We start from the raw sequence: 18,826 nt of genomic DNA, 5'->3' as shown, positions 1-18,826 counted from the left end.
AGCAGGTGGAAGATAGGACATAGGCCACAGAGTGAAAAGTAGAATAAAAGAAGGGGAACTCCAAGAGGACAACACCTGCACCATACATGTGTGACACCAAGTCATGCAAATTCATTCTTTACTAGTAGAGGTACCCTTACTGGCCTAAGTGAAGAGTAGTTACTCAGTTAAGTGTCTTGTTTCATGTTCTGTGTTGTATTGACTTAGAATCATTTATGCAATGATTCCACAATCTCACAGTAGGTAGTGGTATGCAGTTATAATCCTGTAAACTCACCAGTAAACACAAAGAAGTTTTATTTTTAATATAGGTTTTCAGATCGTTTCATACTGTGGCTAATGACCACAGTATGAAAAGTGAGCACCTTCAAGGACTGATTCATGAAAATTCAGTAAGGTATGTCTTCTATAATATATTCCAATTCTAAAGTAGAACTCTACTAGTGTATACTAAGGTATGTCTAAATATCTAAAAAAAAAAAAAAGAAGAAGAAGAAGAGTAGAATAGAATAGAGTAGACCCACTTAGGTGCCTGGTCTTGAGAACCAGGGATGGTAGGTTCAAAAGCTTTTTTATCCCATGGGAACTCTCCCTACCCACCCAAGCTCAAGAAATTGGACATCATGTATATAAGTGATATTTACACAATAAGGGTAATAAACAACATATACAACAACGTATACAAGAAATAATACTACATAACGTTATAGGAGTTAGCTTCTAAAACCTAAATATTCATACAGGAGAAGATTGTATTATACGTATTAGAGGTGGGCGGATTGATCCTAATATCGATACCAACGCTGGCATTGATATTGAACAATCGTCGTGTAAAAAGATCGATACTCAAGCTTTTTTCTCTCCCGCACACACTGACTGCTGCACACGCAGATTCATCGAAGTCTCCTCTCTGTCTGTAAGAGCAGCGCTGTGTCACACAATACAGAGCAGCGCACCCTCCCTCCTCTGGTCTTTTGTTGTTGCACCGTCACATGGCTCAGCAGCGCCAGCCAACAGCCATGCGGGTAGGCTCAACCTGGCCCGCCCACTCAGCGCTCTCCTCGAGTCAGCCCTCTACCTCAGGAGATTTTGTTTTAAGTTGTGTTGAGTGATATTGTTTTTAACAAAATGTTGATTGCGATAATAAAGTATTTTGTTGTCATGTACAATTTTGGCAAAATTCTATCCTAGGTCTTTTGGATCCTTTGGATCTATGAAGCTTAAATATACTCAACAAAAATATAAACGCAACACTTTTGGTTTTGCTCCCATTTTGTATGAGATGAACTCAAAGATCTAAAACTTTTTCCACATACACAATATCACCATTTCCCTCAAATATTGTTCACAAACCAGTGTAAATCTGTGATAGTTAGCACTTCTCCTTTGCTGAGATAATCCATCCCACCTCACAGGTGTGCCATACCAAGATGCTGATTAGACACCATGATTAGTGCACAGGTGTGCCTTAGACTGCCCACAATAAAAGGCCACTCTGAAAGGTGCAGTTTTGTTTTATTGGGGGGGGATACCAGTCAGTATCTGGTGTGACCACCATTTGCCTCATGCAGTGCAACATATCTCCTTCGCATCATCCGTGAAGAGAACACCTCTCCAATGTGCCAAATGCCAGCGAATGTGAGCATTTGCCCACTCAAGTCGGTTACGACGACGAACTGGAGTCAGGTCGAGACCCCGATGAGGACGACGAGCATGCAGATGAGCTTCCCTGAGACGATTTCTGACAGTTTGTGCAGAAATTCTTTGGTTATGCAAACCGATTGTTTCAGCAGCTGTCCGAGTGGCTGGTCTCAGACGATCTTGGAGGTGAACATGCTGGATGTGGAGGTCCTGGGCTGGTGTGGTTACACGTGGTCTGCGGTTGTGAGGCTGGTTGGATGTACTGCCAAATTCTCTGAAACGCCTTTGGAGACGGCTTATGGTAGAGAAATGAACATTCAATACATGAGCAACAGCTCTGGTTGACATTCCTGCTGTCAGCATGCCAATTGCACGCTCCCTCAAATCTTGCGACATCTGTGGCATTGTGCTATGTGATAAAACTGCACCTTTCAGAGTGGCCTTTTATTGTGGGCAGTCTAAGGCACACCTGTGCACTAATCATGGTGTCTAATCAGCATCTTGGTATGGCACACCTGTGAGGTGGGATGGATTATCTCAGCAAAGGAGAAGTGCTCACTATCACAGATTTAGACTGGTTTGTGAACAATATTTGAGGGAAATGGTGATATTGTGTATGTGGAAAAAGTTTTAGATCTTTGAGTTCATCTCATACAAAATGGGAGCAAAACCAAAAGTGTTGCGTTTATATTTTTGTTGAGTGTATGAAAAAGTATCGATATCGGTATCGATATTGGTATCAATATCGGCGATACTGGGCCTGTATTTACTTGGTATCGGATCAATACCAAAATTCCCAGTATTGCCCACTTCTAATACGTATACCTAGTCTGTAGACTAATAGTAAAATAAAATTATAGCTAGTAGGCTAAGCTATAAATATGGTTAATTTATTATAGAGACAGAAGCTATGGTGTAATATGTTTTAGGTATCTATCTAAAGTTCAACCTACTAGCTTACTATAGGAAGACAAAATACATATTCTATATGCTATCTAATGGAAACCCCAAAATAGGATACTATATGTGATTGATAGATTTAAACAATCATGTGCCTTTTAAACAACATCATCTTTCTGAAGTGGCTAGCATAATGCTAATGGCTAACATTAGCAAGAGCGAGTGAGTGAGTGTGATGTAGGCCAGTGAGAGTCGTACATGTAGTAGTAAATAGGCCCCACTCCCCCGACAGCCAAAGGATATTCTGGCCACTCAGGCCAGAGCCCGGGTTTTAACCGACTGGTCAGAGCGTCCACCTCCCATGCCGGAGATTGTGAGTTTGTGTCCCGAGGGGAGTGAGTGGGAGGAGTCAATCACAACACAGTGCACACGAGAGAAAGAGAGTACTAGTCGCTGCATGAGTAATGTAGCGACTAGTGAGTGAGATAAAGACTTACTCATACAAAAACCCAAATCATGTTGCAGTTCTTTCATGGAGTGAGTTAGAAGCAGCAAGCCACTTTGCTGAAAGAGCAGCCTTCACTGTAGACATCAGACACATACACATATTTCTCTACTTCTGGGGACAAAAACACAGCATTTTCTCTAGGTTTTTGGGCAAATTACATGCAAACAAAGTGAAAATGCAAAGAAAAAAGTGATGATGTGGTGGGAAAGTGGACATGTGTTGTGGTTTGTTTATGACCTGGAGCGCCACAATGTCAAGGCAGTTTTGCAGGCGAGACAATGCAGCTACTCTGGTTAGCTGTGTATGCTAACACCTACCGACACGCCGTCTCCCATTTGCCTCGTCTTCCCTTCTTCACTGGGAACAACAAAAAAACAAAACACTTTTTTCACGACTGCTTTGGTGATTGCAGCCAGTATACCATTTTCCCATGTGAAGTGTATATGAGGTCTGTCAATAAAGTAACGGTCCTTTTTATTTTTTTCAAAAACTATATGGATTTCATTCATATGTTTTTACGTCAGACATGCTTGAACCCTCGTGCGCATGCGTGAGTTTTTCCACGCCTGTCGGTGACGTCATTCGCCTGTGAGCACTCCTTGTGGGAGGAGTCGTCCAGCCCCTCGTCGGAATTCCTTTGTCTGAGAAGTTGCTGAGAGACTGGCGCTTTGTTTGATCAAAATTTTTTCTAAACCTGTGAGACACATCGAAGTGGACACGGTTCGAAAAATTAAGCTGGTTTTCAGTGAAAATTTTAACGGCTGATGAGAGATTTTGAGGTGATACTGTCGCTTTAAGGACTTCCCACGGTGCGAGACGTCGCTCAGCGCTCTCAGCCGCCGTCGTCAGCCTGTTTCAAGCTGAAAACCTCAACATTTCAGGCTCTATTGATCCAGGACGTCGTGAGAGAACAGAGAAGTTTCAGAAGAAGTCGGTTTCAGCATTTTATCCGGATATTCCACTGTTAAAGGAGATTTTTTAATGAAAGACGTGCGGACGGGTCCGCTCATCGGGACGCAGCCGGCGCAGTGCGGCGGCACAGGAAAAACACCTCCGTGTTGATAACCATTTGTAAAATCCAGGCGACTTTTGATGGCTTTCAGTGGAGTGAGTATATGAGAAATTGTTTAACAGCTGGACATGTTCCAACTTGTCCTTAAGGCTTCCAACAGAGGTGTTTTTCCTGTGGCGGAGCGTCGCAGCGGCTGCGAGCCGACGCTGCAATCCGTCCGCACGTCTTTCATTAAAAAAATCAAACAAAGCGCCAGGCTCTCAGCAACTTCTCAGACAAAAGAATTCCGACGAGGGGCTGGACGACTCCTCCCACAAGGAGTGCTCACAGGCGAATGACGTCACCGACAGGCATGGAAAAACTCACGCATGCGCACGAGGGTTCAAGCATGTCTGACGTAAAAACATATAAATGAAATCCATATAGTTTTTGAAAAAAATAAAAAGGACCTATACTTTATTGACAGACCTCGTATATTACACCACGGGAGCGGCTGTCCCCATAAGTGATCAATTCCTGCCATATCACCCAGGGTTCAAACGAGACTGCGCTGCCCTATTGAACCACTGTGTCCTTTACTACCACATAACCCTTCCGCCATGTTTAAATCCATATTGGCTCCAAAGCGATTGAGTTTAAAAAAGTTATGACCTTGAGTTTGACTTTTCAAGGTCACACAAGGTCAAAGGTTATGTGACCAGTAGAATTGTGAAATTTAGTTTCAGATTAATGATTAATAGTAACCACAGCTCTATCTTTATCAACCCCTCAGAATATCCATTCTTCATACATTGGGCCCAAATGTGGACTTTAGTCTGTGGCCTTTTCTTTCAATCAGTTCTTCTCAATTTCAAAACATTTTGTCCTTGTCTGACCCACAGGTATTCCATCACGTTGGGTACAAATAGGATCAAAACTCTTCAAGTTATTTTGTTCATGTACAGACAGACAAAAACAAACGACTGAAAACAACATCCCTACATGTACCATCTCTGTTTGCACATGGAATAATTGAGGCCAATTAGGTCCCATTCTTTATAATTAAATACAAGATGGAGGCATAATTTTATTCCAGAGAACCATGCACCACTTTTCCTTCATTGTGACAAAGCCTCAGGCTGTCTGCTTGATTCACACTCCACACCCAGTCGTTCCCACACTGCTTTGTCTCAAACATACTCAGATATCGTTGAGCCAAATCACACTTACATACTAACACACCTATTCACTTTCCCTGCAAACTGTCTGTTTTCAGCTAAACCACACGTTCAAAACTGGAACAAGTGCGTCCCGTCCACAGAACTATACATACTTTTGTAAACTTGCCTTGTGCTTTTTTAATTTTTTATTTCTTTATTTTTTGCTGAATTTCAGTCCTATTCTACAGTGACTTGGCTCGAGTCCTGGTATGTAAAGTGGTACTTTGCAAATGTACGAAAACAGCAAAGTTACACACACGTAGTTGCCATGTAAATGTAACGGGGCCCTAACCTGAAAACACCCCCGAGGGCCTCTTTCACATCAAAACACTGAAGAGCAAACAAGATTCTGTGTTTCAAGTATTTTCATGACCGTTTATTTCAAACTTCTTGTTTCTCACACTTTATATTTTAAATTTAGGTCAAGAAAAGTGGCCTGAGTGACAGACTGAGCCAGGAGGAACGCAAAAGACAAGAGGTAAGAATCCTTTTGAACTTGTATGTTGTTTACACTGAGCTTTATGAGAGCTATCTAATTTCAGGAGACACGTACACCTAGTGAAGAAAAAACAGTCACTGAGGGAGTGCAGCAGTTTGCTTGGTCGTCCACTGCAATAAAGCAATAAAAAGACTGACTGGGTTGGAGCACCATGTGTTGTATCTTTAAAGCGATAGGAGTTGAGGAGGGAAGTTATTTCAGAATCACCTGAGTCCTAAAATGCATGGGCACAGCCAGACTTATTAAAGGAATCACCCCATTTCAGCACACCTCTCAGACACAGATGTAGTCTATAGGCCTAGCAGGTTTTCAGGACCACTTAGGGGGACTGAACCAACCTCAGTGTACTATGGGCTACACAAAAATGTTTAGCTGTCCCAGGGTGGTAGTTATAACCAGGTAGGGGTCAGTGAAGAATTACACAGAGGTCAAAATGTAAAAACTACTCCAATCATATTAAGAAATATACCACATTATTTGTCTAATCATAACAATTCCAAAAATGTATAGTTTGGACTATCTATGACTGAATTCTATGGAGTTATGGGATAAAAAACAGCAAACATGGTGACAAAGATCAGTTTCAGTTTGTACAGGGGCCAAAAGTTGCTCCAATTTTGGCAAAAAGTGATGAAAATTATTGGTTGAGTTAACAGGGTTCTAAAAAGACATAGTTTTCATCATTTGTCATGTTTAGTTATCACGTTACAGGGTAACATATGTCACATGTCATAGAATCCAGTGGATTCTATGATTTACTTTGCAGATCGAGCACTCAACACAGTCAAAACTATTCCACTTATTAATCCTATTAGCTCAACCAATAATTTGCATCACGTTTTCCTGAAATTGGAGCAACTTTAACTTTTGACCCCTGTACAAACTGAAACTGAACTTTGTCACAATTTTTGCTGTTTTTATTCCATAACTCCATAACATTCAGTCACAGATAGTCCAAACTGTACCTTTTTGGAATTGTTATGATCAGACAAATAATGTGGTATATTTTTCAACATGATTGGAGCATGTTTAAATTTTAACCCTGTGTAATTCTTCATTGACCCCTACCTGGCTGTAGCTACCACCCTGAGATGGATATCATACATTGTTGTGTAGGCCATGGTACACTGAGGCTGGATTGTAAGTGTCGTTTAGTCCCCTTAAGTGGTACTGATTAGGTCAAAATTGGTGACTGGTTCATAGACAAATATTGAAGGGATCATATTTTGCTAAATCCACTTCACTGGAGTGCACATGTTTGGGGTTTCAAATAAAACACCCCAAACATTCTGCCATTCTACCACTGTGCATGGAGAATGCTATTAAAGGTGAAGCTTGCTCCTGAAATGGCTCAGTTTATACTCCTGTGACCTATGTAACAGATGTACAGGGTGGGCCAATAAAATGTTACCACTTTTTGATCGTATACAAGTTTTTGAAATGAGAACTTATTCGAAAATTTTATTTACAGACTTCTACAGTCTTTACAGACTTTTCTTCTCATCATGATTGTTTTCCTCCTGGTAGCAGAAACAGTACAGGTGCAGGGGGTTGAACAGTCCCTCCTCACCTTTTTGAATACATTTTTCATATAATAATATTAATAACCACAGACTGCTCCTTCCCAAGCGCAGAACCAGCAGACTGAAAAACTCCTTTGTCCCTCAGGCCATCAGACTGTACAACTCCTCAATCAGGGGGAGGAGGAGTAACATGAAGACAGAGGATGGGAAGGAGAGTAACAGTAGTAGCCAGTAAACCAGTATTGATCAGTCAACCAGTATTGATCAGTATGCCTGGTATTTATATTTGCAAACTGTTTTTCTTTTTTACTTTCACTTTTGATGCTCTGTGTGCTTCTTACCCTGCATGCTGAAATACAATGCTGCTGGAACCTCAGTTTCCTTGAGGGAGTCTTCCCAAGGGATGAATAAAATTCCATCTAATCTAATCTAATCTAATAATTATGAAAGTGGGCGGCTGGTCACTAGCGGGCACAAGAGTGTTACCCCCTCAAAATATTTGAGAAAGGGAAATATACTACAATGTAATTAATAAATAAGTATGGTTTGCTCAGACTCACAGCATGCAAGTTCTTTTCATTAAATGTGTTCCAACACTTCATGTCAGTGTTTGGAGTTCATGTCGATTAGTGAGACTAAAGTCAACGTCATTGGTTGTGTCACTGGTCATATGACAGTCAATGGAAGGTCATAGAGTGGGCCGACTGTGCTGGAAAATATTAATCTCTCATTAACCTCTGGATCTGTTCCTAAATGTTTCAAATTTGCAGTGATTAAACCATTGCTTAAGGAACCTAATCTAGGCCATAGTATATTGAAAACCTATAGGCCAATATCAAATCTATCATATTGCCCTAAAATTCTGGAAAAAGTGGTTTCACGGCAGCTCGTGGACTATCTTACTGAAAATAATCTTGTTGAGCCACTGCAGTCTGCTTTTAGAAAACATCATTCCACAGAGACGGCTCTGACTAAAGTGGTGAATGATCTTCTGCTTGGTGCTGTTAGATCTCAGTGCTGTGTTTGATACCGTGGATCATCACATTCTACTTGATAGATGGGAGAATCATTTTGGGATTACTGGGAGTGCCCTTGCATGGTTGACATCATACGTGACCAGTCGTTCTCACTGTGTTTTGTACAATAACACTAGTGACATGAAATTTGAGGTTCCATGGGGTCTGTCTTAGGCCCCCTGCTTTTCTCCATTTACATAGCACCCCTTGGGCACATACTGCGGCATTTTGGGATTACTTTTTATTGCTATGCAGATTGTACTCAGTTATACATGCCGATAACTGCTGGTAATCTCATTCACATAAAATCCTTAGAAGATTTCCTTGCATCAGTGAGAAGCTGGATGTCTAGAAACGTCCTACTTGTAAACTCTGATAAGACTGAAATGATAGTTCTTGGTCCAGTGAGACATCGGCAACAATTTGACCAGTTAACACTTGGCCTAGGCTTGTGTGTCATACATCACACTGACAAAGTGAGGAACCTTGGGGTAATTTTTGATCCTGTGTTTTCCTTTGACCTCCACATTAGAAATATTACCAGGACTGCTTTCTTCCACCTGCGAAATATAGCGAAGAGTTGTCCCATCCTGTCTATGGCTGATGCTGAGACCCTGATTCATGAGTTTATCTCTTCTAGATTGGACTACTGCAATGTTCTATTTTCTGGTTTACCGCAGTCTAGCATTAGGGCTCTCCAATTGGTTCAAAATGGTGCCGCCAGACTTTTGACAGGAAGCAGAAAGTTTGATCAGATTACACTCATTTTGGCATCTCTTCACTGGCTTCCTGTCCCAGTGAGATCAGATTTTAAGGTTCTGTTACTAACCTATTAAATTGTTCACAGCCTGGCACCTCCCTACCTAGCTGATCAAATTAAACCCTACGTAACGGCCCAAGCTCTGCGTTTTCAGAGTGCAGGACTACTTTGTGTCCTGAGAGTGAATAAAAAGTCTGCGGGTCACAGAGGTTTCTATTATTGTGGCCCTGTTTTGTGGAATGATCTCCCTGCTTCAATAAAACAGTCAGATTACATAGGCACACTTATTTTCCCTTGCATGTGGCTAGCATACTGGCATAATACAAGTAGTTGTAGCTTTTAACGTTTCTAGCCAAAAAATACACCTTTAAAATAACCCATTTTCATTTTAACTGAAAAGGACAGTAGTACTGTCATCAGACATTTAAAACAAATGATTTCAGACCTGAAATTTACACATAGAGGAACTCCTACATGCACAATTACAGACATGTGTGACTTGGATAATGTTTAACATGAAATCCCAACTACATCTAAAAGTACAAGTCAGATAAAAGATAATGTTGTACAGTATGACCTCTTTACATACAGTGTCTATCATAAAATCAGCTATGTTCAGGACAGTTTTCCTGATGAAGCAAACTAATGAGTCAGACACCAAGCAGAGTCACTGGACGATCAAACCAAAATGAAATGACTGCATGTTATCAACAAAAGAAGAACCGTGCCGTCATAAGTCACTGGACGCTTTGTTTCGTGTTGAAGAATTTTCAGCACTCGTCCCAGTTGCTTCTTTAACTGGTTGTGTTCCTTCACCAGGCCATCTTTGAGGTGATCTCTTCAGAGCACTCGTACCTCCACAGTCTGGAGATCCTGATCCGCATGTTCAAGAACTCCGTGGAGCTCAGCGAGGCCATGACCAAGACTGAACACCACCATCTTTTCTCCAACATCACAGATGTGTGCGAGGCCAGCAAAAAGTACGTGCATGCTCGTGTGCATGGGTTTCTTTTGTTATCTTTGTGTGCATTGTGTGTTTAATGAACTTTTATGGTGTTAGCAAACATGTAAGTAAGTGTGAGAGCTAATAAAGAATAAAGAAGGAGTTTTTATTTATTTTGGCTTTTTCAGGCTGCCTGGTATTTCTGGTGTGGAGCCTGATTGTGGTTTTGACTGATGAGCCGGATAATGTCTCATTTAGCTGAACTTAACAGCTCTGAGTAATTCCCTGAGAGGTGTGTCTGCACACACTTGTTACTATGTTACAGATCTTCAGGCTGACGGAGTTGTTTTTGGTGTGAGGTGGGACCAAATATTATAGCTCAGCTGTGACTGGATTATCAATAATGTGTTTCTTGGGGCATGAGATTGCTCAAAGGCACAGTGGATACTTCAGACTTTGCTGTTGTGAACATCGTCTGTGTTTATCTGTCCATCATTTAGCACACATGTGGGGAGCTTGATGTGAAGGATCCTACATGTATACAGAGTGACTCCCCCAAAATAACAGAACCCATAAAAATTGTAAAACAAAAGTAACCTTAGTCTATGCATGATCATTCCCCCAAGTTTCACTTATCTTGGTCACTTTGCATAAAAGTCATGTTTTTTCAAAATTATGCTCCAAATGGTAAATATATTCAAAATATATTTTCCATGTTTGACCAAGACATGTTGGGGAAGATGATTATTCCAGTCGTTTTCAAATTTCAAGCAATTTGCTGGACCTTTGTAGGATTAATGACCATGTTTATGGGTTCTGTTTTTTTGGGTCACCCTGTACTTATGGATGGATCGTTGTTGAAAGTTTATAAAAGATGAAATGAATGAATGATTTCTGTCTCAAATCTGTCCGTCCATCCATTTTTTTTCGATACCTGCTTACTCCAATCAAGGCTCACAGGAGGGCTGGAGTCTATCCCAGCAGTCATGGGGTGTGAGGCAGAGTACACCCTGGACCACATATAGACAGACAAACAAATACACATCTGCACGCACACCTAGGATCAATTTCAAGTTTTTAATTCACCTAATGTGGAAGGACAAGCCCACGTAAACATGGGGAGAAGATACAAACTCCACACAGAAAGGCCCCAGATGGTAATCAAACCCACGACCTTCTTGCTGTGAGGCAGCAGTGCTAACCACTAAGCCACTGTGCTGTCTTGAATCAAGTTCTTTATTTCTTTCAGTGACTGTCGTGAAAAATTTTGTCCTGGTGTGAAGTCTCTTTGATTTGCCATATTTTCTAGAGTATAAGTTACACCAGAGTAAAGTTACACGTTTTTTTCAGTTGATTAGTTAGAGATTTTTGTGCATTGTTGTCATACACTTTTTATTATTGCCATTTATTATTTTATTACTGGAGTATAATGATTTATGTGAAATAGTTACAATAACTATTATTATGAATAACAAATTTTTCAGTATATAAGTCACACCTGAATATATACTGTATGGCCTCTCAAACTAGTAAAAAAAACAAAAAAAAACATGCAAGTTATACTCCAAAAAATGTGACACTCTCTCTGCACAGTTTCCTGCAGTGTTTGTCCATCAGTTCAAAACCTGAGATGTTTTATAAAGAAGAACGGTCCAAAATACCTTCAACCAGAATCCAGACTCTTATTGGAAGCTATAGGAAGCGCTTAGAGGCTGTTATTTCTGCAAAAGGAGGATCTTCAAAATACTGATGTATTTTTTTCTCTTGGGGTGCCCAAATTTATGCACCTGCCTAATTTTATTTAATGAATTATTGCACACTTTCTGGAAATCCTACAAACTTCATTTCACTTCTCAAATATCACTATGTTTGTCTGCTATATGATATATTTAACTGAAATTTCTGATCCAAACAGCCAATGATTTATAAAGCAAAATCATGGAAATCATCAGGGGTGCCCAAAGTTTCTTTGTAGGCTCTGTTGTCCAGATGGTTTCCATAGTAGAGAAGCTTGAATCTTCTACTGGATTGGGTTGCTTGACATGAGGACATGTCGCTTCAAATCACAGAAGCGTCCTCAGGGGACAAAGCGTGTCTGAGACCGCAGAGACACTGTTTACAATGTGGTATTCAGGTCAAAGCAGTTTCAGTCTTTTGTTCATGGTAATGAGTCATTCACATCATCAGGAGAGAGTCGTCAAGGGAGCCATCAGGGGAGGCTTCCGTAGTGCTAACTAGAGCACAATAGGTGCTAATTAGAGCTATTGTTTAGTCACTAGCCTATAGCAGTCAGCCTCTCGGTAGGTGGGGTCTGGTTAGGTTAAAAAACTCCAGCTTTTGTTGGCTTCTGGTTTATTCTTCTCTACAAGAGTCAAGACAGAAGTCAGACTACCAGAGCAAGAATTTTAGCTGAGGAAGCTTCTGTGATTTGAAGCGAAACGTCCTCACGTCAAGCAACCCAGTCCAGTCGAAGATTCAAGCTTCTCTACTAGGGGTGCCCAAACTTTTACATACAACTGCGTATGCTGCTTTAGAGGGATTCCTATAAGTCCACATTGTCCTGAAGCCAGGTCAGATTTCCAGCTTCTGACTCATTTATCTTTATCAGCAGGGTCCAAGCTATCTTTATTTTTGAATTACTCTTATTTAAAGTCCATTTCTGGTGACTGACTCATGCCTGATGACTACACTGAGGTGGGTGACTTTTCCCTCCAGAAAGAAGTGCTGCCTGAGCTTCAGCATGTCTGAGCTGTTAAGGCTTGAATGCACCCAGTGGACATAGTCCAGGGGACAGGACAAAATGTATTTTATTATCATGTTGCCTCAATATGATATTAACAGTTCATACTAAATGTCATGAGCACCCCCCCCCCCCCCCCCCCCCCCCACACACACACACACACACACACACTTTGCAGGGTGCAGGGTGTGTGTTGGTGGTGTGTGGGCAATAAAGGTGCTCGTGCAGATGACCACAGAGATGGCCCAACTGTTCCAGCTCTGCATCCTGTGTCTGTGCAGCAGCTTCCTGTTTGCACACAGAATACACAGCCTCTCTTGAAGTTCATACAGCGTGCTGTTAAACCAGCCATCTGGTCATGCCCAGGGAAAGGAAATGCCTTTGTGTTGTGTTTAATGGCAGAATCTATTTCAGGAGACAGAGGACTTTGTGATCTTTAGAGTAGGTTTTGAAGGAAGGTGTTGATGAGTCTTCTTCTCTTCCTGTCCATCCTTGCATCCTACATTTTACCTGTGTGGATGACCGATCTGATTATTCTGTTTAAATGCTGAGCATCTCTGACATACTAACCCTTAGTGTTTCACCACCACCCACATCTGCAGATTCTTTACAGAGCTGGAGGCAAAGCACCAAGAGAACATAGTGATTGATGACATCAGTGACATCGTTTACAAGCATTCTCAGTCCAATTTTGACCCATATGTCATGTACTGCTCCAATGAGGTGTACCAGCAGAGGACCCTGCAGAGGCTACTGTGAGTAATGAAACAAGCACACATAACAGAGATGCTCATCATACTGAACAGACATTGCTGGGGGTTTTCAGTTATGGGCAGCTGTCATTATGCACAGTTTCTCCAATCACAGCCACCAAAACCTACAAATCCTTCAGAGTTGTCAGGTGTGTTGGTGGCTTCCCTCACTCATCTCCTTCTTGCATGGTCACTCAGTTTTGAAGAACTGCTTAGTCCAGACAGCTTTACTGTACCCCAATACCACATATCGGTATCGGCGTTACAGTAGTGTTCAGAATAATAGTAGTGCTATGTGACTAAAAAGATTAATCCAGGTTTTGAGTATATTTGTTATTGTTACATGGGAAACAAGGTACCAGTAGATTCAGTAGATTCTCACAAATCCAAAAAGACCAAGCATTCATGATATGCACACTCTTAAGGCTATGAAATTGGGCTATTAGTAAAAAAAAAAAAAATAGAAAAGGGGGTGTTCACAATAATAGTAGTGTGGCATTCAGTCAGGTGTGAATCAGGTGTCCCCTATTTAAGGATGAAGCCAGCACCTGTTGAACATGCTTTTCTCTTTGAAAGCCTGAGGAAAATGGGACATTCAAGACATTGTTCCGAAGAACAGCGTAGTTTGATTAAAAAGTTGACTGGAGAGGAGAAAAAAAAAATTATAGGCTGTTCATCTACAACGATCTCCAGTGCTTTAAAATGGACAATAAAAAAAAAAAAAAAAAAACAGAGACAGAGACATGTGGAAGAAAATGGAAAACAACCATCAAAATGGATAGAAGAATAACCAGAATGGCAAAGGCTCACCCATTGATCAGCTCCAGGATGATCAAAGACAGTCTGGAGTTACCTGTAAGTGCTGTGACAGTTAGAAGATGCCTGTGTGAAGCTAATTTATTTGCAAGAATCCCTCGCAAAGTCCCTCTGTTAAATAAAAGACGTGCAGAAGAGGTTACAATTTGCCAAAGAACACATCAACTGGCCTAAAGAGAAATGGAGGAATATTTTGTGGACTGATGAGAGTAAAATTATTCTTTTTGGGTCCAAGGGCCGCAGACAGTTTGTGAGATGACTCCCAAACTCCCAAGTGAAGCATGGTGAGTTTGTAGCGTCAACAGCAGATGCTACTATTATTGTGAACACCCCCTTTTCTACTTTTTTTTTTTACTAATAGCCCAATTTCATAGCCTTAAGTGTGTGCATATCATGAATGCTTGATCTTGTTGGATTTGTGAGAATCTACTGAATCTACTGTTACCTTGTTTCCCATGTAACAATAAGAAATGTACTCAAAACCTGGATTAATCTTTTTAGTCACATAGCACTACTATTATTCTGAACACTACTGTATTTTTGCAGACATGAAAACTTTTATTTTACCAAATAAACAATAAAAAACAAAAACACTTTGGCTATTACATCAGAATCAGAATAAAATGTAATGCCAAGTAAGTTCTCACATACAAGGAATTTGATCTGGGGTCACTGGTGCATAACCAAGAATTAAAATAAAATAAAATGAAATACTTCTGTAAAAAGTAAAGGAGTCAGACAAATAAGCAAACAGGCAAACCTATGTTCACTGTCAAATAAATATAACATAGTGGAATGGGGCTGTGCAAAGGCATGCAGATGTACAGTAACTTTCAGTGCAGGGATCATCAATCTGTACTTTGTGGGAGTTAGGGTGGAGGCAGGGTAAATGGGGGTGTCTGGAATTATTTATAAGTCTAGCTGCAGACAGAAATAAGCTGTTTTTGTGTCTTGACGTTTTGGTCCTGATGGAGCTCAGCTGTCTGCCAGAGGGGAGGGTGACAAAAGGTTTGTGTCCTGGGTGAGAGGGATCAGCCATTATCTTCCTTGCTGTCCTCAGTGTCCCTGGAGGTGTACAGGTCCTGTAGGGATGGCAGATTGCAGTCCATCATCTTCTCTGCTGCGTGGATGATGCGCTGCAGTCTGCTCCTGTCCTTAGGAGTGGCAGCAGTGTACCAGATGGTGATAAAGGAGGAGATGATGGACTCAGTGATGGCATTTATGCAGTTTGTCCATCAGAGGATAACAGTGTCAGTTAAACTGTCAGCACTGTCTACAATGCTTTTAAGTATGGCTGGGACCCCATCAGCCCTTGGTCACATTAGCTACTAGAACTAGAGGCAAAGCAGTCCAGCTACCATTAATTTTCAATCAGAGTGGGCATTTTACAGCAAGAGACAAGTGATCACTATGCTGCCAGCTAGGCGTGACCAAAACAGATGTGAAGTCTATTTTATGAAAATACTGAGCAATGCAACATGGTGACTGCCAACCTGAGTTTAGTCAGTGTGACATACACTACCAGTCATAAGTTTCCCATTCAATCGAATAGGAAAGTGTGTCCAAATGTTTGCATAGAACTATACTTTGGTTGTGCTTTATATTTTGTTATTTAAAATAAAGTTCATATTTAAACTGTAAAACATCAAGCCTCTATTATATTTCTTTTTCATAAGTGTTTGATAATGAAGTATTAGGAATTACTGACATTTATATACCAGTGATTCCTAATGTTTATATTTATATGTACAGTATATATTGGCAGATATATTGGTATCATATCGGCCCCCAAAGAAATTGATAAATGTTTGCATATATATACGTATATATATATATATAGAGAGAGAGAGAGAGAGAGAGAGAGAGAGAGAGAGAGAGAGAGAGCTATTTGTATACACACACAAAAGGACTGAGTCTCCAAACACTGACCATGTGGTGAGAAATTCCAGTGCCACCCTCTGGCCACTCACTTGGAGCCGCCTATGGCACATACTCTGACTTCTCACTCTTTCATCTTCCTTTCCATTGTCAGTTCCTCCTTTTTCCAAACACATATCCTCACTTTATCACTCCCTGCAGATCCAGGAGTCCACTTTTTAAGGACGTGTTGACCAGAATCGAGGCCCACCCAGACTGCAGGAACCTCCCCATGAGCTCCTTCCTCATTCTGCCCATGCAGAGGATCACTCGCTTGCCACTGCTAATGGACGTGAGTGAAACCACGACAGAGCACAAGCGTTGGAATGAGAGGACATTGACTGTTACGCAACAGCTTGTTTATTCCTGCTGCCTTAATGAATCCTGCAGACGCTGTGTTCTGTTTCCTCTGAGAAGCCTTTCAGCTCAGCTCAAAGATGTTTTGGTGAACTTACCTCATTATTGTATTATCCAAACTGATTTTAACTGACTTCTCCTCCTCTTTCTATCTTTTAAAGTTGTTTTTTTTTCCTCTTTCAGTTTTATGCTTCCTTTGGCACCACAGCTTTCTGTTCTCATTGCCCCTCCCTCCCTTCCTCCATCTCTTTTGACTTTTATCATCCTCTCCCCCATCTTCTGCTCATGTCTCCCCAGAGACTCTGGGGTTTTTGCTTGTACACTCTGAGGCTTTTGGATCCTGAGAAAGTTTGGTTTAAATTCATTTCTTCCCATAGCATCATTAGGCATCAATATTTCATCAGACTTTTGATATTTTTTAAAGCTGGCTGAGGCCCTGCCTGCACGGATACGCTGATGTTGTGGGTGTTTGTGAATGTTCCAGTGGGGTGTTTTAAGGTATAAACCATTAACTTGTGTGAATTTCTTTCTTGTAGACAATTTGTCAAAAGACACCTAAAGACTCTGCAAAATATGAAGACTGTACAAAAGCATTACAAGCCGTAAGCAAGGTCAGTGGACTCAAACCACCAGTCTTCCAGGTTCTTTGTATTCTGATGTGTAGGAGGGATTCGGCAATAAACAGCCAGCTTATCTGGCTTGGAGCTTTTATGTAAATATATATATATATTTTTTTTTCACATCCATACCCATTAGCATGTTGTGTTGGATCCTGTGTGTCCATTTGTGTGTAAAGAAAGTAACTCGGAGGGTTTTAATCTGATTTGGACAAAACTTCATGGAATGACTGAGGGTCAATCGAGGAAAACGTGATTGACGTTTTGAAAATAAATGTGTTAAATATCAAAAATCACAGACTAAGGTCAAAATTTTGAATTAATGCTTCCATACAGGGGATATTTTGAAATGCTTTTACAATGAATTGATTAAAGATAGACTTAAGTAAGTAAGTAAAGTTGATTTATATAGCACCTTTCAAGACAAAGTGCTTCACATAAGAACAAAGAAATTAAAAACCGCAGAAACATAAAACAGCTAAAACTAGGTAAAAGCCAGCCTATACAAATGTGTCTTGAGCTTCACTTTAAACATTTCGATTGAGTCCACAACGTAGGCCCAAACGCAATGCAATCCACATTTTAGGAGCCACCACCTCAAAAGCACAGTCTCCCCTGGTCTTCTGTCTTGTCCTAGGCACAACCAACAGGCACAGATCTGAAGACGTCAGAGGTGGAAAGAATCTGCATTACATGTGACCTCTTTGATGACCCCATAAGAAGCCTTGCAGCCTCATTCTGGACCATTTGTAAGTGGTCCAGAAAGGACTTGCTAAAAAACAGCAAGTTACAATAATCCAGACGTGATGAGACAAACACATGCATGATCATCTCCATCTTGGCCCTAGGTGCAATCCTGCTCAAATGGGCAATATTACGCAGATGAAAAAAAAAAAAAGATTCTGCCAGGCGGGTAACATATGGATCAAAATTGAGAAGCTGATCGAAAGTAACACCTAAATTCCTGACTGTTAACAGAAGGGGACAGAGAACCAAGGTTCCCAACCACAGTGGGAACGAACTCGTCAGGGGCACAAACAAGGACCTCAGTTTTTGCTGTGTTAAGGGACAAGTAGTTAGCTGCCATCCAGCCACCAATAACCTTAACACAGCTCCAAAGAGCAGAAACTCTAGAAACAGTTTCAGGAGTGAATGAAATATATAGCTGGATGTCATCTGCATAACAATGGTAAGAACCCTCTTTAAAAGAGCTCAGGACATGACCAAGTGGGAGCAATTATAGAGCAAATAATATAGGTCCCATAACAGAGCTTTGAGGCACACCACAGGATAACACGGCAGAGGTGGACATAAATTAATCATTAGCAACAGTGAAGATTGTTATGGTTGCTAATAAACACTAATTTGAAGTCATATCACCTTTGTCCTTGAAAAGCCAAATTCAAGGTCATAACTGCTTAACTCAAACAGTTTGGCGCTTAAAGGTTGTGTGTTTTTGAAGGATCATGTTGATTAGGTCAAGTCTGGGACCATACGTCACTACAAACAATGGAACTGTCTTAGGCCCTGGATGGCAATCTCCATCCATCATGTCATGCATGACAGCTAACTAAAAAGACAAACTTTGAAAATATCTTCTGACTGTGCAGCCGTTATTACTGAAAT

General features: G+C 40.9%; 1 protein-coding gene across 3 annotated transcripts in view; it reads left to right on the top strand.

Annotated features, from left to right (window-relative positions):
* Window positions 1–18,826, top strand: part of LOC117508492 (rho guanine nucleotide exchange factor 26-like) — a 93,081-nt gene that overhangs the window by 7,869 nt on the left and 66,386 nt on the right. For all 3 annotated transcript variants that reach the window (XM_034168265.1, XM_034168266.1, XM_034168263.1), the window contains 5 exons: window positions 5,682–5,738; window positions 9,878–10,038; window positions 13,344–13,496; window positions 16,389–16,518; window positions 17,120–17,194. In XM_034168265.1, coding sequence (XP_034024156.1) covers window positions 5,682–5,738; window positions 9,878–10,038; window positions 13,344–13,496; window positions 16,389–16,518; window positions 17,120–17,194 — 576 coding nt within the window. The remainder of the gene's footprint in view (window positions 1–5,681; window positions 5,739–9,877; window positions 10,039–13,343; window positions 13,497–16,388; window positions 16,519–17,119; window positions 17,195–18,826) is intronic.

This window comes from Thalassophryne amazonica, chromosome 4 (assembly GCF_902500255.1).
Source record: "Thalassophryne amazonica chromosome 4, fThaAma1.1, whole genome shotgun sequence".
Lineage (NCBI taxonomy): Eukaryota > Metazoa > Chordata > Actinopteri > Batrachoidiformes > Batrachoididae > Thalassophryne > Thalassophryne amazonica.
Note: the sequence above shows the minus strand (reverse complement) of the source record. Positions and strands in the feature narration are given on the sequence as shown.